Consider the following 25,230-nt stretch of genomic DNA (forward strand, 5'->3'; position numbering starts at 1 on the left):
GAAATGAATTTTTATTAATAAGGTGGCATCACAGGTAGACATTTAAAGGAAAAAGGAATATATTATTGAATTAGAAAAATGCAAACAGCAATTTCATGCATTATTTAATAAAACAAAGTGACATAGAGTGACAGTCACTTCGGTTAGTGACTGCTAAAGATGCTAAATCTCATTTTCATTTCACACACTCTTAATAACACCTTCCTTCAAACCTTACTATTTGGTCAATATAGCCACCTTTTTGGCTGCCATGCACAACAATCAGACCCGATCTAGCTTTCCGTGTCTCCTCATTATTATATATATAATATACACCATTCTTCCCATTATTTACTATATATATGTATATAGCTATCATCAAAACCTCACAAATCTCTCATCACACACTTCATTTTTTTCTAAATATATATATACGTTGTTGATCAAAGATATCATACACTTGAACAGTTTTAAGCAATCATCTATAAAAAATATGGGAAACTGTGTAAAACCTGCATCATCGATGGAGTGGGACGGCGAGGACTGGAGCGATTTGAAGTCGAAGAAGAGCAGCTCAAGCAAGGAATTTGGAAAAGGTCATCATGAGTTGAGTTTAGGGAAAGGGCAGAAGGAGAAGCTTATGCAAACGCTGAGAGTTTCTCCTGATGCCAGCGGGAAAGTGAAGATAAAGATTTCAAAGAAGGAGTTGGTAGAACTTTTTGAGAAGCAACAACACCAGAGAGCTTCTGCAGAAGAAGTTCTGCTTCGGTTGATGAAAGCTAGAAATGATGATGTTGCTCACAGATTGTGGATGCCGATTCTAGAGAGTATTCCTGAGGCCAGTTTTGATTAATTCCTCAAGGCTTGCATGAGAAGCTTTTTCTAGACAGTGATTCTCTGTGTATATAGAAAAGTATATATATAGATAGAGATTGAAGCGATTTATGTTTCAGTTTGTTTGTTGTTTCTGCTTGTGAATAGGTGCTTGTGTTTGAAAGCAGATCAAAGTTAAAATGATGAAGCTGAGTAATTATTACTAATTAATTTACTGGTTATGTTTATTAATTATGAGATAAGGTCAAAGCATGTTGTTTTGAAGTGAGTAAAATCAATGAATGTTTTGGAACTAAGTCTTTTGAATAAATTCTGTATAGAAAACTAAAATAAATATCAATAATTGAGTCAAGTATATATAATAAAACTGAGAGAAGATGTGTATTTATTTTTATAATGCAGACGCAGCATTCATGAACAGCTTCTTCATTTGGAGATAAGATAGCAGTAGAAGAGAATATGACCTGGTCTGCAGTTTTGGTTTTTCATATTATTATATGATGAAACTCTTTTGCAACAAATCATGAAACCCTATGGTAATTGATTGCTTCAAAAGTTTCAACTGCATCATTTGAATTAACAAAGGTTATATTATACAAATACAACACTGACTTGTCATCAGTGATGTTGCAAACTTTGAAAACACTGTTGATCACAAAATATATACATAAATATTAATACAAAACATAATTTACTTTGAAAACACACAATTATGTATATCAGTACAGATTTAATTTTTTTATATGAACAATATAGTTTAGTTTTAAAATATATATTTCAGAAGGAAAAAAAAATATAGAAAGACATTGAAATAGGCTTTCCCATCTAATTTATTCTAACAATATGAAAACCAAAAGTAAAAAGCACACTAAATGAGAAAATCAAAATATAAAAGTTGAGGTTAGAATAATCAGATTGTATAGATTCGAATCTTATTAAACCAATTAAATATAATTCAAATTTATATTCGAACATTTAATTTAATTAGTTAGTCAAATTGAGTGGTTTAGGTTAAGCATTAATTCAGTCTGACTACAAATTTATACTAAATTAATTTTTTTTAATGAAGAAATTATTTTTATTTTAAATAAATGACATAAATATAATAAATATTTAAATAAAAAATAAAATGTCTATATTCGATTATTATAATAAGGAAGTTATGAACTAAGAATTATTAGCCAAGCACGTGTGGAAAGAAAGTGTAACAGAGAGATAGATCCAATCCAACACTCTTCACTTTCTTTTCTCTCTTGTTTTTGTCTTTTTCGTTCTTTGTTTTAAATAATATATTAAAGGCGAAAACATTCATTTCCTCGCCATAGCCACAAAAGTTGCAGTTTTTGTCTTTCATTATATCCATCCCATTTCGCCCCCATAGCCCTAACCCATCTGTGAGTTTTCCATGCTTTCTTTACAATTTTCTTTTTTATTCTTCCTACTCTGTAAGTCTCTTCCATTCTTAGTTTAGGGGTTTGATCCAAGTTACAATCCAACGACTATTTTCTACAACATTATTTTAATTTTGGGTATGAATCATTGCCATATTGATCTCATTTACATCTGTTAAAATATTGTGAGAATGTCTCTGCCCTTGTAGTTTTGAATTGTTTTGTCTGCTGCATAATAAAACAATGCTTAACTTTTCCCATTAGGAAATCTGTTTGTTCAGGTGCTGAAATACTTACATTTTCTTTTCTTTCTTGTTTTTCTTTTTTCTTTTTTCAAACGAAGGAGTTAGTGTTTCTGGGCAATCATACATTTTCTTTAAATTCACTTGTTGATTTTATCCAGCATTACGATTAAGGAATGTTGGATAATCAGACATACTTTATTTGGTCAAAGAATAACATTTCTCTCTTTTTCAGATATATTTTCTAGAAAGAACTCTGTAATTGGCATTCTGGAAGATGAACCAACAACAGAATCAAGGATTAGGTACTCCTTTAAATGTTCCAGTGAAACGAAAACGTGGTCGACCAAGAAAAGAAGGAAGTGCAGTTCAAGGGGAGAATGTAGCTGTAATTCCTGATGCTGACAATGTGTTGTACTCCAGCCAAACAACTGATTGTGTTGATGATGAAATGGTGGGGAAGTTTGTAAGTGGTGTCATTGAAGGAACTTTTAATGCTGGATATCTTCTTAATGTTAAGGTAGCAAACACTGATGCTGTTTTAAGAGGCCTGGTGTTTGTACCAGGTCACTTTTCTCCAGTTTCTGTAGAAAACGACGTGGCTCCACATCTCAAAATGATCAAAAGGAAAGAGATTCATATTCCAGTTGTTAACCCACATGCAGAGATACATGGCTCTTCCGTTCCCTCATCAGTAGTATTATTCAACAAACAACCTTTTGAGCCAGAATTACGGGTACCTGTGTCTGAAGAGCAAGTTCCACCAACTGAGATTCATTCTAGCATCTCACAAGTACCTGAGAATCAATCTGCCTCTACTTTGATACCCATTTCCATTTCCAGTGGAGGAATTCCACAGGGGACATCTGAACCTAGACATGTGAATCAGCCCACCTCTATCATGTCAGAGTTTGATCATGACAAAACAATCAAACAAGGTGAAACACGTCATGAACTCGATGCCTCCATACAGGTAAAAGAATCTGATGCGGATGGTGGAGAAACAAAAGACTCAGAAGAAGCATCTGAACTCATCAACCTGGTTCCATCAATTGACAACACCAATAAGGAGATCAAAACTGGACAGCAGGTTGTTCCTTGTGTACATCATCTGAATGAGGTGGTTCGTGGAGAACCAAATATATCAAATATTGAATTCAACCTGATCCCTCTATGTACTGAACCTGAAGTCTTGCCATCTGAACAAACTAGTAAAATTGTCAACTACTTCGAGGAGAAGCAGGAGTTGCCAAAAACTGATATGCTAGAAGATACAAAGACAGAACTTGCAATTGAGACTTTAAGTAATGTTGACACCTTAAATTCTAGTGGAAGACCGAATACTGATGTTGTTAATATTCCTGTTGTGGGATCAAACCATGCACTTGCGGCCAGCGAACCTGAAGGGATTGGTAAATTTGTTCCTTCTGAGTCAAAATTTTCATATGAAGGACATGATTTGTGGGGGAGGAGTGGTCCCCATAACCATAGCTCTTTCGGAGACATTAATACAGTGGATTTCAATCAACCTACTGAAGCTTTAGCTAATCCAATGGAATATGAGAAACAGATTGGATCAGGCACTTGAAAATTTTAGTTGGAAAATAAAAAGAAGGTTGTCTAGCATAGTTGGAAATTAGGCTGGATAATCAATCGGGTTGGTAGACATGTAGATCTATAGTTTCTGTTTTACTTTCTGTTTCTGCTGCCACATTTTCTAATAAATGAGTTTCCTTTTCAACATTGTTTTTGGTTATCCATATGATAAACTTATACTGTCTTTACTTAATCTTACCATTTGTTTTTAGTTTAATCTTGTTACTGAGGTCTTGGTATGCGAAGAAATATAACTTGTTGCCAGTTGGTCGTGTTGCAAATTATGAACTCTTCACTTGTATGAATATGAACAATTGGGTCAGTGTTTGGCTTAAAGTAGCATTGTTTATGGAGATACTTTGGTAAGAACAAAAAGAAAGTGAGTAGAAAAACAAATAACCTAATTTATAACTTTTGAGTTTCTGCTATGGACAAAAAAAAACAGGTGAAACTTTATAAAGCGATATCCTGTACTTCAAAACATTAGCTCAACTTTTCTATCAAACCAACTTTGATGTGTAACTAATGTTTGTAAAACGTACGTAAAAACTTCAAAATTCCATTCAATGTAAATTCACCAAAAATACTTCATTGAGACTTACAAAATGACAACTTCCACCAAAAATACTACAAAAGCGTTTAGATTTCGGTTAATAAATTAGGGTGGATTAACCTCAACAGAAAATAAAATACAAAAATTTTCATTAATTGGAAATATGTATCAATTATATTTACGCAGATTTCAATGAGAACCAAATTAATTTAAATGTTTCAACTAAAATCCAAATACACTACCAATGAACGTAAAACCCGAGACTAATTATCTGTTTTTCAAAGGTTGAGCAATACATTAAGTTTCATTAGAATCCTACTATCGTATGATAAAACTTAACCTGTTTTCATTGTGAAGTATCATCCAAAATAATAAATTCAGGTGATCTCTAAAATATTAATCATCTATTAATTATATAATTTCAATAACATTCAACACTAAAAAACTAATTTCCATAATTTGTAAGATTGCTTCGGTGATTTTTTTTTAATGTAAAAAAGTCATAATCGAAGACCAAAATTCATTTTGTCAATAGATGCAACTAGATGACATGTAATAATATGTTAAGAAATGCAACATTCCTTCCACCATGTTATCTAATTGTTAACATTTATCGTTTTTTAATGTTATTTAAAAATTCATTACACTCTGCATCTAACTTTCACGCCAGAGCAAGCTCAATACGCGACAACGCATCGTACGCTACATACACAATATGCCACCCGCTTAATATTCTGTATTACGCAAATAATTAATAGGAGTATCAAATGTGGAATGTATGCATAAACATCAAGGTATTCAGCAAGCAATATTTAATGGGTACAAAATAAAAAGTTCGCATAGAATGTTTAATGCTAATAATAGCAATGATAGGAAGGTAAAAGATGAGCCAAGTTTGTTCTCAATGAGACAATTAGAGTAAGAACCAAAACGAGTATCATAGATAGGATAGGATTACAGAAGAAAACGGAAAATTGGGGCAGAACTTGCTTAGCTATATCCTATTTGCTGTTGTTGCTGAGGAGGTTGGTAATTTGCGTAGCCAGGATAACTGCCATACATATTGGGATCTTGTCCAGCAGGAGCATAACCATAATTTTCATAACCCTGCGCAGCATATCCATAGTAACCACCACTTCCATTCCACTGATTCGCATCTGGTTGGGCCTGAGTCATCCACCAAATCCAAATTCATCATAAAAATCAATTGACAAGGATAAAGCATATCAGAATGACCACAGTTTAGTAACATTACTTACCTGTTTGTTTGAAGGACTTCGGCCCCATGAAAGCCGAACATTTTGTCCACCCAAAAGTGTGCCGTTTAAAACCCGCAAAGCTTCTTCTGCACAGCTCCTGATGCATAAACATGAAAAATCACGGCACAATCAGAGGACACTGCATTTATTAGACAAGTTAACAAGATAAATATCAATTATTTCAATGATTAAATTACCTGTCCGAAAATTGGACAAATCCGCATCTCTTGCCAGCTGGAATCTTCACGTGAACTAACTCTCCATACTGCCCAAAAACTTGTCTCAAATGGTCATCGGTAACATTAGGATCCAAATTGCCGACAAAAATCTGCAATTAAACTAGGGTCATGAAGAAGAACAAACAAGAGAAGTTTCTATATTGCAAAGAAGTACGCACAGTTGTATTATTTGGATCATGCTCGTTCTGTGCCCCTTGAGGATTCTGATATGATGCTGCATGTTCAAAGTACAAGTAAAAAGATGGGTAACATTATCAAACAAAAATTCTGGAAGCAGTCCGCGGAAAAAGACACCAAAAAAGATAAAGACAGAATACTTTTAAGTTTTCAAATACAAAAGGCACATCCTTTTTATTGAGGTACGACTTTTCAACATAGTGTTGATACATTCCGGATGAAATTTCGAATATCCCATACTCAACTCTATATGATTCATTCAAAAAACATCCAATTATAAATACCAATTCCACAAGCAACAAATTACAGGCGTCTTCATGCACCACAAACTTTCGCCACACTACACTATTAGAAATGCACCATCATACAGAAGCACAAAATCGACCTCATTTTCAATTAACAAGTACATGTACAGGGAAAAATAGCACTTTGAGAAGCAAATAACATGTCCAGAACCATAAATATTAAAATATGGAAAAACTATTCAATGACATAAATATGATCAGAAATTCAAAAATAAAAAAACATGGATTCAGATAATTCCATGAGAAAATTCATCAGAAAGGGTTACAATGCAAAGGGATGGTAGAAAATGATGAAGTTTCCCTCCCTCTCTCAATAACTATCCAAATATGATAAAACATTCTGACATGAAGAAAATCTGACATCAAACTAAATCATGAATTCAAATAATTCCATGAGAAAAATCAACATAAATACTTGTCAATACAATGCAACGGTAAAACTATTGGCCTTACAGAATGCAAATACTATGGACAATGTGACAAACAAAATGGACACCAGTCTCTCTCAATGAGAATGTCTCCCTATATATCCATCTATACATACATACATATACATATATATAGGAAGCTGTCAAATGCTTGTTACTACACAATATAGAAAACTTCACAAGTCATTTAACATTTTGATATATATATAGTTTCTTGTAAAAATTATAGTATGTAAGATACACACATATCGTGGTTTGCCATATAGACTAAAATAAGAATAAAATAGGAAGCTGTCAAATGCTTGATACTACACAATATAGAAAACTTCACAAGTCACTTAACATTTTGACATTTTAATAGATTGGTTCCCAAAGAATTAAGTAAATTATAACTTTAACTGCAATGGGTCTTCCAAAAGGACTAAGCAATATAGAGTAAATTATAACTTTAATAGCATATGTGCTGAGAAATTTAGAAAGAATGGCGACAGACCTTGCCTTGTGACAACAAAAAATGGCATGATAACAAAACCATCTGGCAGAGTGCATTTCTACAAAACCAAAGCACTAACCACCGTATCCCAAGGTATTCCTTGTGAACTAGGTTGGAAACTTGAATTAATAGCGACAGATAGATGAAGAAAAGAAAGTAGAAAGTACAAAAGACTTCCTAAAGAAGGGAAAGCTAAAACAGAAACTCAAAGATACAGTTCTTTAAGTAATGTCAAAGGAGTAAAGCTAAAGGAGCAAGGAGCAAGAATGGAGGACGGATATGAAAGTAATTTGAATAGTTGCATAAGTAATTTGGCTAAAAAAGCCAAGCAACAAAATGAAAAGAAAAGAAAATATACGTAATTAGAGGCAGAAAAGAAAATGCCACAAAAAATAATGGGCAATACATAAACAGATAACTGACCTACACAAGGCCATGGACTAAAATGGTAACCATTTCAGCTGAAATCAGTTCCAGGCTCCGAGATGACAGAGCCTCTTAGCACCCTGCTTTGAGACAATGGGAGTTCTATAAGATTTTATTATTTAATATCATTTACTTAGCCCAAATTTTTAAAGGAAATTACAGGAAGAAATGTGTTTGGACTGCAATTCTTCAAGAGTGTAACTGAAAAGAAATGTAAATTAAAACATCTGGGATACACAGAAACTAGATAACTAAAGAATTAAAGAACTGAATCCAACCAGTGGTATAAATGTATCAATATTCAATAACAGACCAAAAGTATGCATCTGAAAGAAAAACGGATCTAAATTATATTTAAGCAACACATTGGCAGATATTTGCATCAAAATGACAAGTACAAGACAACTATGAAAGAGACATACCTTTTGGCTGGGACTGGGTGCTAGGATTTTTATTAGAGGCAGGTCCAATTCGCATGGGTCTTGTTGAACAAAGAACCCCTTGCATTTCAGTCATAGCCCTAACCTGTTCACTCTCATCTCCAAACCTAACAAAACCATAACCCTTTGTACGACCAGTAAGCCTATCAATTACAACTTTGGCACCCTTAACGGAGGGATACCGAGCCCGAAATGTCTCTTGCAGAAGATAATCTGTAACATCTGCAGCCAGGTCTCCAACAAATATGGTGTGATCCGGGCTGTCATCATGACGCCTGTCCCCTGCACTAAACGAAGCCCAGTTCAATCTGAAGTTCTGACCACCATTTGGCATAATGGTTCCGTTGTATGTTTGAAGGATTCTCTCGGCACCAGCACGACTGGTAAACTCAATAAACCCATATCCCTCCGATTGACTAGTTTGTTTGTTCCGAATGACTTTAACCGAAGCCACCTGCAAGCAAATACCATATTTCCGTAACCAACCTTCAGAATCACCTTGAAAGACCAACAAGCTCTAAACATTAGTTTTACTTGCATACATGCAATAACATTCATCTGAATCAATCAAATCTGCCCCAGAATATGCAATCGTCAAAAACTCAGATTCATAATTAAAAAAATAATATATCAACAACAGAAAACGCAAATCTGTATTTAAAAACTCTGAAATCTACACCTTTCAAAAGAATGCATCATTTGTTTTCCACATGATTTATTTTTATTTATAGGATCGACAGTATTTGCCCTCACAAAAAACAAAAGATTAATTTGATGTCAACATATTCTAAATCTAACACCACACCATAGTAATTTCAAGTTAAAATCTAACCAAGATTCCAAAAAACAAAGATAAAATGCAAAGATGTGGAGGGCGATTTGAGAAGGGAAAAGCGAAAATAAGGAAAAGCACAGATACCTCGCCTGTATGTGCAAAACACGTGTAGAGGTAGTTCTCGTCCATCCAGTACTGCAAATCACCGATCCAGAGGGTTCGGACCTCATCGGCGCTGGTAGGCTGCGGAGGAGCGACCGATTGAGGAGGAGGCTGGGCAGATGGGGCCCACATCTGAGGGGGCTGCGGCTGCGGCGGCATCATCATGTAGGGTTGTTGCTGTTGCTGCTGTTGTGGATATTGCTGGTTGGGTTGTTGGGCCATGCCGGGTCCTGGCTGCATCATCTTCTTCAACCTCAAAATTCTCCAATGGACAAACAGCGAAAAAAAAGATAGAGAGAGAAAGAGATGAACCACAATAATGAATGTGAGACTGTGCTTTTAAGAGTAGTTGAGACCCAAACCCTAACCTTGTGGCGTGTCCTTCTTCCTGTCTCTCAACACGGATATTTATTTACCTTTTTTTTAATTATTATTATTAACAAAAAGCAGAACAATATTTTATTATAACTAAATATCTAAATTTATTTACTTATTTACCAGTGAAAATATATTATAATTCTTTTTAATAATAAAATTCTTATTATTATAATTTTTAAAGAAATATAAATAATTTTAAAATTTATTGTAAATAGTTATTTTAGTAATCAAATTAATAAAATAATTATTTAGAATATTAGAGTAAGAAATACAGTAAAATAAAATAATTATTTTTATTTTAAAAATCTCTGCAATAATATAATATATTATTAAGCACATAATACAATATAGATTAAGAACTTGTTATTGATGAAAATATTGATATTTATGTTCTGATGATAAATAAAAGTCAAGTAAATAATAAAAATCATTTATTTATTTATTAAATTGTTTATGTTAGTAAAAAAAATAAGAAATTAAGTTTTGTAAGTAAGAAATGAAGCAATACAAAATTAAAAGTATAGTAACTCACTTTACAAAAAAAAATTACGAAAATTAGTATGATTAATGAAAAGTTTTTAAAATAATTAGATTTTTGTACAGATTTAGGATAGTTTTGATTCCTTGTATCTTTTACTTTGAAATTCTTTTTGAAGTTAAAAATATTATGTAATAATCTATTACCAAGTTTTGTAAAATGCTAAAAACTACCATTAAACTCTTTAGAAAACTATTACAAATAATAAAAAAAATGTAATAAAAGCTTTATAAAAAAGAAAAATGGTTGTTAAAAATATGTATATTCTTAAATTTAAGATTAGAAATAAAAGAACTCATAAAGTTGGTGAAGAAAAATGAATTATTAATTATAAAACCAAATAATGTTATATGTTTTTATTACATGAAAAAATAGTTAAATATCGAATAAACTTAAAATAAAAATTATGGTATTTTAAATGAAATTTATGCATGGATTTATAATATAAAATAACATGTTTCTAACTTTAAAACATCCAAATAAGTATTTGTTGGATAAAAATATTATTTTTCTATTTTGTAAAGTTATTTCAAAATTAGAGAATAAACTCTTGATTTATATCCAAACTCGATAAAGTACGAATTATCAAATCAAGGAGAAGTTTTTAACATGAAAGAAAAATTTGATGGTTATTTTTGATAAACTATTTTTTTTTTATTTCCTTAAGATATCAAATTTAAGGACCATTTAATTTTTTTTAAAGTCACTAACGTAGGGTACTTGTTTACACAATTTTTTTAATAATTACAAACAAGGGAAAAAAATTAATTTGTTTATACATTTTTAAGTCCACAAAAATAAATTTGTTTAAAGCTTACATTTTTAAGTTTACAAAAATAAATTTGTTTAAAGCGTACATATTTAAATGCAATAATGTCTTTTCTTCTTTGAATTGTGTATGTATACAAATTATTACAAAAGCTTTAGGAATTTTTTTTTATCATCTAGGAGATTGTTGGCAAAGATATTTTGATGATCTCCAAAATCAAAGTCCCAAGAACTTAAATTGCAAGAGGATCTGAAGTCTTGTATTGGTTAATTTTGTGTTTCACTCACAAATAATACAATATTAAAAATTGTTGATCAAGAAAAATGGTTTCGTGATAATGTTTTAAACTAATTTAATGGTTAATAACTGTTATAAAAATAAGAAGAAGAAAACATTATTTTCTTTAAAAACATTTCATTAATTATAAGAAACAATATATTTACAAATATTTAAAAATAAAACATGTAATAGTTCATAAAAATGATGTTAACACTGATAATTCGTATTTACATGTTAAAAAGAAGAAATTTACTTGTTGTATAGATTTCGAATTTATAAACAACCAAAACCTATTTCCTTAGTTAGAAAAAGTAAGTGTAAACGCAATAACTTGAGGTATACCTAGCATGTGTCAATGAACTTTATGGGATTTTTTCAAATAATTTACAATCTGAAAGTTCTATTATTTTTTTCATGAGTTTTTTGGTTTAGTCATTCTTTGTTTGTTTTTTATTTTAATGATATTTTTATGTCATAATAGTAATAACTAAAATGAGTTTTAATTAAAAATAGGAAACATGTAAGGCCTTGTAAAAATATCCCTTAAGGGGTGCACACGTGGCAGTAGGGCATTGGACAAGGTTTTAATAGCCAAATAGAATTTTACTAAAAGATAGTTTTCAAGTTTCTCAGCTCATTCTCTGCCACGAGAGCTCACCACCAAAGCACAGTTTCTTCTCCCTCTTTTCTTCATTTCCATATCTTCCATCTACCATAACTTAGATTCTAACCGTTGGTTTCTCAAATTGAAGCTACCTAGGCCTTCCGGACTTCAAGAGGAGCATTTCTACCGATTGAATCTCCATTTCATCCAACGGGTAAGAAAACCCCTTTCTCCATTTTTCCTAGGGTTGTAAACATGCAATTTCTTGCTACAAGCAACCCATTTCGTTTTCTTCCACAATCTAGTTTTCACTTGGTTCTAAAATTCGTTTTCCATCATCAATTGGTGATTCATAGGTGATTCTCATACTTTGGGGTTTCAAGCAAGTGGTTTAGGGTTCCTTCTTGAACTTGGCTATCCACACTAGAGGTAAGGGGAGCTAGTTCTATTTCTTATTTTTATTGTGTAATGTGAAAGAATGACAAATTTTGAAGTGGTATGTTGTTAAAGGCATGAAATTGGTTCTATTGACTTGAAATGCATGTATGGAAGTGGGTGTGTTATGTGAATTTGGTGATTGATGGCTATGAACTGTTTGGAATGATTTTGAACGATGAATTATTTATGTTGGAACTAATTTGGTGCGAAAAATATATTGTGGTATTGTTAGGAAGAAAAATCAAGTGTCTTAGGGTCAATTTTAAGTCATTTAGAGGAAGTAAGGTAGTGATTTTGAGCAATTGAAGGCTGCAGCATATTTGGACTATTGGGACAGTTTTATCCATTGTATTGTGACTTGCTTGAGTCACTAAATTGGTAGAAATAGGTGCAAAGAGGTAAGATTGAGTTTTTGGTCTCTATGTTGGTGAAATTGGAGTTATTTGAAGAGAAGGGAAGTAGTGAATTTGAGAGGTTATGGTCTAGGACTCTTTTGAACTATTGAGGCAGCTTAGGCAAGTTAATTATAACTTGTTAGAACTATAAAATTGGTTAAAATGAGGTTCTAAATGGTAGAAGTGGAGTTGAGTCCTTAGGTTGAGGAAAACTAGTGTTTTGAGTGAGTTTGAAGGAAGTGAGAGGGTGTTTTTGAGTAATTGAGGTCTAGGGTGTAAGTGGACAGTGGGGACAATTTGATTTAGTCATTTATGACTTGGTAGAAGTTTCAAAAGTGGTAAAAACATTGCTTAACTGGTAGAATTAGAATTAGGCACATGTGTTGATGAAATTGAGTAATTTGAATGTAGATTGATGTGAAATCACTAGAGAATTGGTTTAGGAAGTGTTAAAGTTGATTAGGCAAGTTTGATTCATCATTTAGATTAAGTTAGGAGTGCTAGAAACCCACCAAAAGGCCTAAAACGAAATGAGAGTGAGTGAGTTATGCAAAATCTGCAGAATCCACGCTGGGCGCCACCTAACTGGCACTGGACGCCATTTGGTTCTGTTTCCTGGCGCTGAGCGCCGCTGGGCGCCATTCAGCACGTTGTTTCTGCTGTCGTTTTTGTTTTTGACGTTTCGGAAGTTCCGGACGTCCGTTTTGGACGTTCTTTAGGTCGTTTTGGGGGGTTTTTGACCCTTTCGGAACCATTGGTAAGGGTCCCAAGGCTGTTTGAATTAATTAAGTATGGGTAATTAAATATCATAAAGAAAGTTGTGGTAATAAGTGATGGTTTTGTGAAAGTATGTAATGTATGAGTTGTTTATGGCATGGTTGATGTTATGTGATGGTGTATGGGTTTGGTATGAGCTAATATAGCATGAATACACTTAGATGACTATAAAATTCTATGTTTGATGAAACGAAAGGGGATTATGAATTGATTAAATGTTGGGAAATATAGTTTGAAAGCATGTATGTGTAAAGTATGATTAATGGACGTAATTCCATGATCCTCAAGGGAGGTTACATGGTGGTGCCCTGTAGTTGTTGTGATTGACCGTATGAATGGCCGGAGTTCAGGATGGGGTTTATCCTGACATTCTAATTATCATCCATGCTCAAGTAGAGAGTGATGATTCATGTGGTGAGAATAGCAGGAGGTCCTAGCCCATAGGTTCTTGGGTGAGTTATAACGGACTAACCTCGGGTGGCAGCTGATGGTTTTCCAGTTACTACACCACCCGGGTGCACAAACCCCTGGAACTCTACATTTCATACTAGTCCGGATGGTCAAATCACGTGGTTGGTCCTTGGTATCAACAAAATGCATTTGGTCATAGTCTGTATGATGTTATGGTCCTTACTTGCTTGAAATACTTTTGATAACATGCTCTTTTTTTTTATACCTAGCTCACCCTTGCATTGTATGTTTGTATGTGTTTGCCTTCCCCCTTGCGATGATCATCCAATCCTTTGGATGTGAGCAGTAGGTGATGAGGTACCCTTAGAGCAAGCGTTGGAGATTGAGGAAGATCCAGCCCCTAGTACTGAGGACATTTATTTGTTCTTATTTCAATAGCTTGTTATTTTTGGAAACACTCTTTAGGCATCCTTGGATCCTTATTTTATCATGTTTTTGGGGAACTTGTACTCAAGTTTTATTTCGTTTTAATTTCCACTAAATTTGGATGACTGTATAAATATTTAAATACTGTCATCTTTATCTCTTAACTGCTTTCACATATTGTAATAGCTGAATCCTATTATATTATATGTGAATATGATATTTTGGGATGTTACAAAACACTTCTTTTATTCTCCATTTTTTATTAAGACTTATATTTTTGCTATTTATACAGTCGTTTCACAACTCTCTTCATTTTCTCTAACATTTTTAAAAAACATGTATTTTTTAAAACAAATTCTGCAGAGAACTCAGAAAGTTCACTGTTAAGGTTCTAACAATTGTTTGTTTTCAGTAAGGTCAAAGAAATACAGGAGAACAAATCTTATCCTCCTCTTACATCTAATTAAGAAAAGCTTTTCATGCCCTTGTTATCAGTTTAACAATCTCAGCAGCCTCCTTCAATCTTCTCTCTCTGTTTTCTTTGATAACCAGGTTAGGAGCCCTAGGATTTCTGTATTGCAACAAAACAATTGTAATCAACAAACATTGCATTTTTCAGAATCTAACAAAACAACTAAAGTCTGACCTTTTCTCGTAAATTCCCTTCCGTTTAAGGTCCTCCACAAGGCCTAGCAGTCGTTTTAGCAGAGCAGGGGACTTCAAAATCGCCTCAACGCCTTTGCCAGTTGAACATATCTTCTTCAGAAGTTCAGAAGCAACGAAGTAACCCTCGTTTTTATTCCTGGAACAAGTTATATAGAGTTATAACAGGAATAGAATAAGAATATTGTACATCAACTTCAATGGCTAACTACAACTCTACTTAAGCAACCTCAATAATTCCATGACAATTATCTGTACAGAACTACGACTTTGGATCAACACTTGTAGAAGATGAGGATAGCGGGCGAGATTTCGGAGAGTTGACAAAGCATGCTTTAGAACCTCCTGATCAGGTATACTCCGGCTTACTGTTTGAATCAGCCGCAGCAAAGTATCAATGGCCCCGGCAGCCACAAGTTCTTCACAACATTTCTGAGAGTGCCCTGTAGCCATGTCTGTGAAAACGCAGAAAAACAAATGAGAAAAAGTATGTCAGGTCAGAACTTATACAATGAATTGCTATTTGAAGTGAAGAACGAATGCCGGTGAAACTGCATCATCACTTGGACAACACAGTGAACGAGGGGAATTAGTAGAATTTAAATCACAAGAAATACCACTAACGGCTCTTTTAAGACCTCGGGCAACCAGTTAATAAATTATAAAATACCACTGTTTATGTTTGCTCATTCGTGTCAGCCATATTATCAGCATTAGAACACACATTTGAGGAAATTTTACTGCATGTTTGAGACGTCGTCTCAGAAATAACAAAGATAGTAATAAAATCTAGATTAAGTAATGTAAGAAAATCTCACCCAATATTGAACAAGTATGAAGGATGTTACTAAGACTCTTCATATTGAGTAGCTCCGAAAGCGCTGCCAAGAGTCTGTTTATGAGACGCTTGCTGTCATCCACATTTCTGGCAGACTTCTGCATTCTCAAGCGCAAATCCAACAACTGTTCTTTCGAAACTTTACGTGCATGGTAACCTTTCCAGTGGGACTACAAAAGTTCAGAGAAAAAAAAGGAAGATTAAGAAAAAGGGAAAACCTAGTAAAAGAAAACCAAATATCGATGAAAATTTGGTTATAAATAATTACAGTCACATCAATGATATCATAAATGATTTCATTGATCCATCTAGTAGTGAAACAATGGATCATAGAACTAAATGTTATGTAAAAGTGGAAAGTAAAACGAAAGAAGAATGCTACCCTCTTTAGTGTAAAAGACAGCATAATGTTATTCTCCCACCCACCCGAAGAAAAATACTAAAGAATTACAAAACACTATACTTGGATGACAATAATCCGACGTCTCTGAACATTAGCCTCTCGCCTGGCTATCCACCCACGAGTACAAGACTGAATAACAACAGCAGATTTTGTCATCAATGTCTGTAACAAGAGACCCTTCCACCATCGTTGTAATTTTACAACTGAAAGCAAAAATTGATCTGGTGGAAAACTACGGCAGCCAACTGGCCCTGAGATGCAGCCAACAGGAGTGATTGCACTTAGGTTAGAAGCACCACCTACATGAGGATAACAAGTATAATCGTATCTGCAGTAAATGTAAAACCCAGAACTAAAGCACCACCTAATGACATTATGCATAAAACACTCGTAAAATATGAATATTTACCTAATATCCGATGTCGAGTTAAATGTCCCCTAACGTAGCGTTGAATCACCAACGCGGCATCTTCCTGGCAAATGGCAATTAAGAGGCTTTAGTAAAATATAGGAACAAAAAATAAATAAGTAAACAGAATACAAATGAAAATTGAGCAATAGTTGCAGGTAGTAGCAGCATCTTGATGGTTTAATAATTATTAAGAAACAAAGATTTAGCATGTATTTGGTTATCTGTCTGTAAATCATAATAACAACTAGAATATCATACTTGGATGACAACATGGCTTCTATAAAGAGTAGCATTTCGCCTGGCTATCCACCCACGGGTACATGACTGAATAATGATGGCCGATTTATTCATTAACTTCAGCAACAGGAGACCCTTCCACCATCGTTGCAATTTCACAACCGAAAACAAGAACAGTTCAAATTGAAAACTACAAAAGCCAAATGGTCTTGAGCTGCAACTAACAGAAATAGCTGTGCGTAGCTTGGAAGCGCTGCCTACATCACCAAAACATGATATAATAGTATTAGTGAGATGTAGAAAACCACAGATAAATTTAGCTTCATAAGACATTAATTAATAACCTAATAGCTGATTCCGAGTTACATGCCCCCTTATAAAGCGCTGGATCTCCAAAGCAGCATCTTTCTGGCAATTCAGAGCCTTTTGGCACTTCAAACTTCGAACGACACACTGGATCTTTATTACAGCGTCTTTTTGGAACAAGAAGTCCCTCTTTACAAGCCAACCACGGCAGTGCCTCTGGAATCATTAAAGCAACCTATCAGGTTAGATAATATTCTAAAACTAAAACTTACAAAATATATGTAAATGACATTTTTCTATATTTGAAAAAATCATACTAATATAGGAATTAGTAATTTCATCCGACGAAACATAACATTAAAGACAATGCCAAAAAGAATTTGAAGATGCACTCTTCCATGTATAAGTAAATATATACACAGTACTGTTACCGAAAGAAGTAACAGCACATCGACTCATGAATATTTTCATGCAAACTGGAGAGTCATGTAAAATAAATGAAGATAAATATAATTACAACAAGGTAGCCACTGTCTTACTTGAATCTCAACAATGTCCTTCCTACGCGTACAAGCATCTTTTCGGGCAAACCAGCCCCGTAAACAAGACTGAATGATAACAGCTGCTTTAAACTCAATTTTGAAGTGCTGGTAAGCATTTAAACATCTCCACATTCGAAAATATGATTGAATTTTTATGACACGTTGAATCTGATTTAAAACCCTTTTTCTCGACAACCACCTGCGGAAATTTAACTGAATTTTAGTTGCAAATAGGTGATTCCTACGTGCACCAGCAATCTTTCGGGCCAACCAACCCCGCATACATGATTGAATAACAACAGCTGCCTTAAATTCAATCTTGAAGAGCTGAAAAGCATTCACACATCTCCACATTCTAAAATAAGATTGAATCTTTACGACAGCCTGAATCTGCTCTAAAAAACTTTTTCTCAATAACCAACTACGGAAATTTCGTTGAATTTTAGTTGCAAACAGGTGTTGCTTCTGAGCAGACTTGCAGCACATGAACTTTTTCCAAGCAAGCTGAATGATAGTGGCTGCATTTGTTTGAAGATGTAAAGTGACTTTCAGTTGGGAAAAGTCTTTCGCTCTCTGATCTAGCTGATGAATATATCTAGATTGTGCCATCCCACCAGGGACCAATTTCTGAACATTAAGAGCAGCCACTACCATATCTGAAATCAAAAGATCCGGATTTGTACTAGACTCTTTCTTATGCCTCCTATAGAGCCAACTCCTAACTGCTTTCTGGATAATCTGTGCTGAGCTCTTTAACCTCAAAAAGGAACGTCTATACATGAAAAGCATGACATATCTCTTATATGTTTCTGATTGCTTCAATATTTCTGTGTGATTAAATAAACAAGACAGATCAATAAGTAATGAAAAAATAAACCCTGAAAATGTCCGAGAAAAACTGATAAACTACATACCACATGAAGAGTCACAGCCTTGAACAGTAGATAATATCAAACAGGCTGACTTTTGCCTCACTTTTAGCCAAGCTCTGAAAACAGTTTGCAAAAGGGTAATAGAATTTACCATCTTCAGAAACTTGCACCGTACAACCCATCCTCTGAGATGCAGTTGTATTGTTTTTGTAGCATTTTCTAAAAATGTGAAATACCAATTGTTAACTAGATGACATATATCATCAACAACAGAGTTTTGCATGCAATAAGCAGATTAATGAGCTGCAATTATAGAGTGGAAAACAATTAGATCAGACACTTTTACTATGCGATTTCATGAACAAAGTAAAGTTTAAAAGCCTATTTCAAATTCACTTGCAAATACATCCATTCCTTTGTATAAAATACAAAACCAGGACTGATAGGAATTGAACTAAGCACTGCTTCTTAGGTTTTTTAATTTTAGGAATGATTATCAAGAAATTAACAATCTATTGGATTTAGTTTTTTTTTTTGCTGCTGTGGTAAATGTAATTATGATAATAGTAGCAAATAGGATTATGCACGTCTCAACAATTACCTCTTCTGATGTTGGTGCTGCATTCAGTGATTTTTGATCCCTTCAAATTAGGGGCAGCTTGTTTGTTGAGACCGTTTCTTTCAGCCATGTCTTTCCACCAAGTTTGGATGGCCTTGAATTTTCTTGAAGCATCTATGTTAATAAATAAGATTTTGATAAAAAAAAATCACCAAATTATGAAAGAAAACTGATTATTTCATGAATAAAACCATACCACCATTATGATTAATCTGGGATGTATTGTTTTGGGAAACTAATATAATCACATTGAAAATATTGTCATAATATATGAAATGAAAGATGGCATGCTGTTGTCTACTCAGAGCCAACTACCATGCAAAGGAATGAATAACTGCAAACGGGCTAGCAATAATTCCTGGTAAAACCTACGTAAAAGGAGATCATATGTTTTAAAGATAAAGCCCAACTTATCTACTAATGTTTTAAATCAATATGAATCGTTCTCACTTTTATTTGTGATACCATGTCATAGAAATCCAAATGATACAACTATAATCACAATGAGATCAGCATAAGTAGTTTTATGTGGATAAAAGAATCATTTATCAAGTAATATCAGATTTTATATCAAAATCAAATTAATTAACATGCATGGAAGTTGAACAATAAACACAACAGAAGACATGCATGAATAATTAAAGTTCACATCACTTGGTCACCAAACCTTCATTGTCAAGCACATCGGAAGCATCAGGCTTTTGTATGGATTCAGAATTTGAAAGGCACCTTAGCATCCTCAAATTTCTATGGTTCAGACTTTGGCAGTCATCACCCAAGAGTTTGTGGAAATTTAAGTGATCCTGAAAATGAGAGAAGAGAGATATAATTTTTTCTTCACACAATTCAGAGTACAGCAGCAACAGAATGCGATCATAACCTTTATTCTGCTTACCAAATTTTTCTTGACAAATAATTGGCTTGCCAGGAAAACCAACAAAATCACCACACTTCGGTCACTGCAAGCACCATTATATTGAAGTAGCTCGCTAATTTGAAGTACCTGAAAAAAATATACCCAGATTCAATTATGTTGCCAATGGTATCAAGTGAGATAAAGCAAATGTATATTTCTTCTTTTTTTGTTTGGGTTACAAACATGCATATTATTTAACACAATTTAAGTGTCCATAGAAATGGCTTCAGTATTAATAGAGTACTGAACCAGAATTCGAAAATGTATGTTTGTAAGACAAAGAAAACGAGTGAGGGAGAGAATTGGGACAGCATTGAGTTGGCCAGTTGGATAGCGGTGAAGGATAGGAACATAGAGGGGGGAAGGACACCTGCTGAGGTCGGTTATGCACTTTTGCTTCGCTGTACAGAGAGAAAAACATTTTTCTCTTGGGAGTTTAGGCTCTGGTTCAGGTGTAAAGTGTTCAGGCTCCATTTCTGATTTCTGATTCTTAACAAATATCAAAAACCAGTGTGTGTTCCTTCTATGTTATTAGCAATAATATAATAATGTATTTGGCAGAAGGGAAATGTTTACTTTCCTAATAAATTATAACATTCCAAAAAATAATAATTTCACAGGAATGATTTTTGGTCAAGTTTCCACAAAAAGATTCTTATGGGGGGAAGAATTAATCTAATTATCCTGAGTTGAAATAAAAAAATTCGTGAAAAAAATACCATGTTATCCTTATCAAATCATTCAATATGACAATAAATTAAAGGTTTTAGTAAATTTTTAGCATGCATGCAAGTAGATATTAACAAAATTAGGGTATTCACCTCTGGGAAGTTCCCCAGTAATGTAGTCAACTTTTGGGATAGTATAAAATTATACAGTGCATCTGAATATTCATCAACAGACATAATTGATGACTTGCCACTTTTTATGCTAACTTCCTGTTAAAAATGAAAAATAAAGGTGATGAACAAGATGTTATTATCAGAAGTCGGAAGGAATCTAAAGAAGTTAAGGACCTTCAACGAACAAGAATTTTGAAGTTCTTTCTGGAAGTAATAATCAAGTAAGCACCAGACAGCTTTGCCATCAACAAGGGAATGGAAATTGTCGATTTCACAATCATAGTTGTCACAAACTGCCTGCAAAAAAAAGAAAAAACTAGGTGACTACAGATGGCAAGGAATTTTTTTTCGTAATAAATACCAAGATCATAATTACAGATGCACCGTATGAAGCTCAAGCAAAAAAATTAAACTAAAATCCTGAAACACAGTGTAGCAAACCAACCTCTATCTAAGAACAACTAGGTATGGACTGTATACACCAAAATAAAACAAAATTTCACTTATCTATTTTGTATGAGTTAACCAAGTTGGAAACTTGCAATAAGAAAGACTGAAACAAAGCAAGCATTGAGTTGAATTTTGAAGAAATTTTATGTTCAATGAGACTGATTAACCTATTGGTAAACCAAAANAAAAAAAAAAAAAAAAAAAAATCTAGAATAATTACCATGATTTATGGAAGTATTCTAGGAATGTACCTGAATCCAATTCAAAAGCAATTCCATAGAGCTAGAACTTGCAATGTTTACGGGAACCTGTAAGATGAAAGAAAAACCAAAGTTCTAATATAATAGGAATTTTGAGCTTAAAGTGAAAATAAGTGTAGATACTATTTCATGAATCCGGTTCCTCTAAAGTGAACAACTCAATTTATTGGGTAAATTGAGTGATCTCAATCACAAATGAGAAGAGTACCCATGCTTAACAAAATATGAAGGTGTTGTAATATAAAAAATTGATTTATTCATCAATGCTTAAGATTACTTGCTTTACTCTGGCTCGATTTAGAGGAGCCAATTATTTATTTTATAATTAAATCAAACCACAAAGCTCATATAACATGGAACATACCTTGCCTCCTTGAATTTTAGAAATTTCCCCTCCTAAACTTGCTTTATCAACCAAAAGAGGTAGCTGCATGTCCAATGGCATCAAAAGTATCATTGTTGTCCAGGTTATAAGTTAGTATTAATTAAATCACAAGACTAATGCAGAAACTTGAAAAATAAGTCAAAACAGAACTGCCACCTGCAAATGAACAAATATATTCCAGAGCAAGGAAACTGTAAGTTCTCTGTCTCCATTAGCAATATCATCTGCCACAATCATCATGCCATCTTCATCAACTAGTGACCCACCAGCTTGCCTAATATATTGCAGGGCAAGACTGCAGTTTGCTAATTTTTTCTTAGGAGTATCAGAGGGGACTACAATTTTCTGTTCACACAAAAATGATGAGTTACAATCCTTATCAAGTGCCAAATAAGCTAGTATCATTTCCGATACATACAAATATATATAACTAACCATGAGGATCGAAGAATTATGCTGCAAGAGCTGAATAGCTCTACACAGTTTTAATCCATCTTGGAGATCTACAAATAAATCTCTGATCCTGAAATCATACTCGACAAGAGGTTCCTGCAAAATCACAAAACATTCAAATAAAACATAGGTTGGACATGATACAAACACAATGCCCTTCTTCACATATTTACTAGTACATCAACAGTAGAGTGAAATATTGACATTAAAATGAAACATCTACTATATGTGCAAGTGCCCAACACTCCCAGATACACGTGCAAACTCACGCCCACATTAACCGACAACCTCATTCATGTAAATCAGAATGGCATATGGAAGGAGTAACTGACCTGTTGATGAGATAATTTGTAACCTAAAATCACCAAATGTGTTAGAAGATTGCCTTCTCCATGCATTACGTCAGATGATAGAAATTCTAATTTCCAACAAAAAATAAATAAAGAGTCAAACTAAAATGTGATGTAGAAGCTGCTGTTACAAAAATATTAAAAGAAAATAAGAGTAGGCTGCAAAAATGAAAGAGGACCTACCATGAATCAGCTGACTACTTGATTTAATCCAGGATTCTGGTTTGAATAACAGAGGAGAACCCCCATCCAATCCATCAATACCATACTCCAGAGGGAGGTAACTCTGGCATTTAGCTTTATCCAGAACAAGCACAAGCAACAAAATTCTTTTCAATATCACATTCCCCAAATTCTCATAGTAACCTGACCTATACACGCCTTCAACCATTTTGTTATAAGCATAAGCTTTAGCTAAACCCTCATGCGAAAAAAATAACTTGTCAACGACCATTCTCAAGAACACAGCATCATGATCAGAATCCACATCACCGTTTAACACCAGGGAATCACCCCCAAAAATTACATACAATCCAATTCGCAACCAAGTAGAATTATAACACGTGAGAATTCTTGTGGCCTTATCCTTCAAGCCAACATCAGTTACTATAGGGCAATGTGCCTTCATATTCAGTCTTCCTTCGTCAATTGTCTAAGAAAGGCAATAGACACATAGTTCAATAACTAAAGACCAAGTGGATACAAATTTTATGCGCACCTGGTAATTTATAGAAGAAAAAACGAACCTTGGCGACGCGATTCATTTGAAGGAAGATCTCCTTACAAGCTGCGAGGCTGAAATACAAGCTCATTCGCTGATTCAAATCATCAAAACTGCAAACGTCCTTGAGAGAATCCCTGAGGTGCGAGAATGAGGAATCAGGAACCTCAGCCACCGACCCAGCATTTTCCTTACTGGACATGGATTTCCTCTGGCGCTTGGGAGTGCGCCAGGCGGAATCGACGCCGACGACGGAGATTACCGGGGCGCCGTCTCGCTTGCCATTGGTAGTGGGAGCGGAAGCATCTGCGGCTGAGTAGTGGCAGCCACATGAATTAGGATTTTGGAGGAGAAAGTTGAGCCATACTGAGAGAGACTTGGCGAGGGATTTGAGGGAGCGCTCCTTCTTGATTTGAGCCTTACGGGAGGACTGAGACTGGTCCAATTGGAAGGCCTTGAATTTCTTGGCTGCGGTGGCAGTGGATGCTTTTTTGGGACGGCGGTGGAAGGAAGAGGAAGTGGGTGCGTGTTTGGAGGCGGTGAAGAATTGAGTGGCGGGAGATGGGGCGGTGGTGAGAGAGAAAGGTGGCCGTCTGGGCGTGGTGAAGTTGGAGATGTCCTTGAGAAGGGAGGAAGAGCGGATAGAGGGGATAGAGGGAGACGGAGGAGGTTCTTCGTAATCCATTGCAGTCTGCTGTTTCAGTTTCTTCCAACTGGGAAGTGAAACAAAGAACAATTGAATCACTATCCCTCTGTTTTGAATTTTGAATTTCAAAATGCTCTGACGGTTGCTTTTTCGCACCTTTATTTCTTTATTCTGTGTTTTATCTATTATATATTTAAGAAAATGAACCATTAGGAAAAATACATTACTATACTTATTTATTTTTCTTACAATTTTCCACAAAAATTGGTTTTTAAGTCATTCAATTAATACATTGGGATCTACTTTGTTTGTTTGTATGTATTTCATAGTGAAGGGTTTAGAGATAAAGAACTGAAATTAATTGGTCAGATGTTTATTTCTTTAACTTTTTGATCATTTGTGCTATGTGGTTGTATGCTTGATAAAATGTTTTTTTATTATTATTTGCTTCTTACATTATGAGTTGAATATTCATCACAAAAAACAAGTTAGATCATTTTTTTTTGTAATGATTGTCATTGTGTCATTGTTTGTTGGGACAAGAATCATACATCAATAAACTATTTTTTTATTTATTTAGAAATTGTCTTTTTTTTTTAAAGAATCATTTAGTTCTTAATTAAAAAAATATGTCTTTATTTTATCTTTTCTGATTATCAACTATATCTATTTTTTTTATTATTATAATTTGTGATTCTTGCACTGTTTTGCATTTAGATGATTTTAGATTTTTTTAAAATAGGTTTATTTTATTTTAAATATATGTCAATTCAATAGTCACATTGTTATTATTACATTTATTATTCAGAAAATAATAAAACTGATATTACTCAGATATATAATAAAATTGTTATTATTTAGAGATATGATCATATCCATTTTATTAAAAATGTAATGTTAAATTTTAATGATTCAGAGAGATTTTCGTTATACAATAATGATAATTTTTCAAATATGAAATAAAGGAATTTGTGTTTTGTTTTTAATGAAATCTAGGGTGT

At 33.9% G+C, this 25,230-nt stretch overlaps 4 protein-coding genes across 4 annotated transcripts; 2 read left to right on the forward strand and 2 right to left on the reverse strand.

The window, feature by feature from the left end:
• Positions 1-387: 387 nt before the first annotated feature.
• Positions 388-1,019, forward strand: LOC106767978. The gene has a single exon (XM_014652942.2). It carries the CDS (start codon positions 473-475, stop codon positions 830-832), a length of 360 nt encoding a protein of 119 aa, XP_014508428.1. The 5' UTR covers positions 388-472; the 3' UTR covers positions 833-1,019.
• Positions 1,020-2,807: 1,788 nt separating this feature from the next.
• LOC106767216 lies at positions 2,808-4,189 on the forward strand. The gene has a single exon (XM_022784163.1). The coding sequence runs from the start codon at positions 2,898-2,900 to the stop codon at positions 4,032-4,034; it is 1,137 nt and encodes a 378-aa protein (XP_022639884.1). The 5' UTR covers positions 2,808-2,897; the 3' UTR covers positions 4,035-4,189.
• A 1,174-nt stretch (positions 4,190-5,363) lies between these two features.
• On the reverse strand, positions 5,364-9,678 carry LOC106768699 (polyadenylate-binding protein RBP45). The gene is made up of 6 exons (XM_014653972.2): positions 9,282-9,678; positions 8,345-8,816; positions 6,252-6,307; positions 6,052-6,182; positions 5,855-5,951; positions 5,364-5,762 (listed from the first exon to the last, which is right to left on the reverse strand). Exons 1-6 carry the CDS (start codon positions 9,540-9,542, stop codon positions 5,586-5,588), a joined length of 1,194 nt encoding a protein of 397 aa, XP_014509458.1. The 5' UTR covers positions 9,543-9,678; the 3' UTR covers positions 5,364-5,585.
• Positions 9,679-14,609: 4,931 nt separating this feature from the next.
• Positions 14,610-24,372, reverse strand: LOC106768924 (abnormal spindle-like microcephaly-associated protein homolog). Its single transcript, XM_014654312.2, has 22 exons — positions 23,609-24,372; positions 23,046-23,514; positions 22,845-22,930; positions 22,495-22,608; positions 22,216-22,404; positions 22,039-22,101; positions 21,666-21,722; positions 21,139-21,261; positions 20,944-21,060; positions 20,102-20,209; positions 19,874-20,009; positions 19,189-19,320; positions 18,630-18,806; positions 17,713-18,542; positions 17,212-17,389; positions 16,889-17,124; positions 16,628-16,691; positions 16,279-16,517; positions 15,796-15,985; positions 15,207-15,432; positions 14,961-15,116; positions 14,610-14,885 (listed from the first exon to the last, which is right to left on the reverse strand). Exons 1-22 carry the CDS (start codon positions 24,266-24,268, stop codon positions 14,792-14,794), a joined length of 4,644 nt encoding a protein of 1,547 aa, XP_014509798.1. The 5' UTR covers positions 24,269-24,372; the 3' UTR covers positions 14,610-14,791.
• Positions 24,373-25,230: the final 858 nt, after the last annotated feature.

This window comes from Vigna radiata, chromosome 7 (genome assembly GCF_000741045.1).
Source record: "Vigna radiata var. radiata cultivar VC1973A chromosome 7, Vradiata_ver6, whole genome shotgun sequence".
NCBI classification, from domain to species: Eukaryota; Viridiplantae; Streptophyta; class Magnoliopsida; order Fabales; family Fabaceae; genus Vigna; species Vigna radiata.

Coding starts and splice junctions, on each gene's coding strand:
- LOC106767978 (XM_014652942.2), top strand. CDS start 473: ATGGGAAACTGTGTAAAACCTGCATCATCGATGGAGTGGGACGGCGAG.
- LOC106767216 (XM_022784163.1), top strand. CDS start 2,898: ATGGTGGGGAAGTTTGTAAGTGGTGTCATTGAAGGAACTTTTAATGCT.
- LOC106768699 (XM_014653972.2), bottom strand. CDS start 9,542: ATGATGCAGCCAGGACCCGGCATGGCCCAACAACCCAACCAGCAATAT. Junction 8,817..9,281: donor GTTTTGCACATACAGGCGAG/GTATCTGTGCTT, acceptor ATTTGCTTGCAG/GTGGCTTCGGTTAAAGTCAT. Junction 5,952..6,051: donor TTTGTCCAATTTTCGGACAG/GTAATTTAATCA, acceptor TTTATGCATCAG/GAGCTGTGCAGAAGAAGCTT.
- LOC106768924 (XM_014654312.2), bottom strand. CDS start 24,268: ATGGATTACGAAGAACCTCCTCCGTCTCCCTCTATCCCCTCTATCCGC. Junction 21,262..21,665: donor TGCTTTTGAATTGGATTCAG/GTACATTCCTAG, acceptor TTTTTTTTGCAG/GCAGTTTGTGACAACTATGA. Junction 15,433..15,795: donor TCATACTTGTTCAATATTGG/GTGAGATTTTCT, acceptor GCGTTTTCACAG/ACATGGCTACAGGGCACTCT.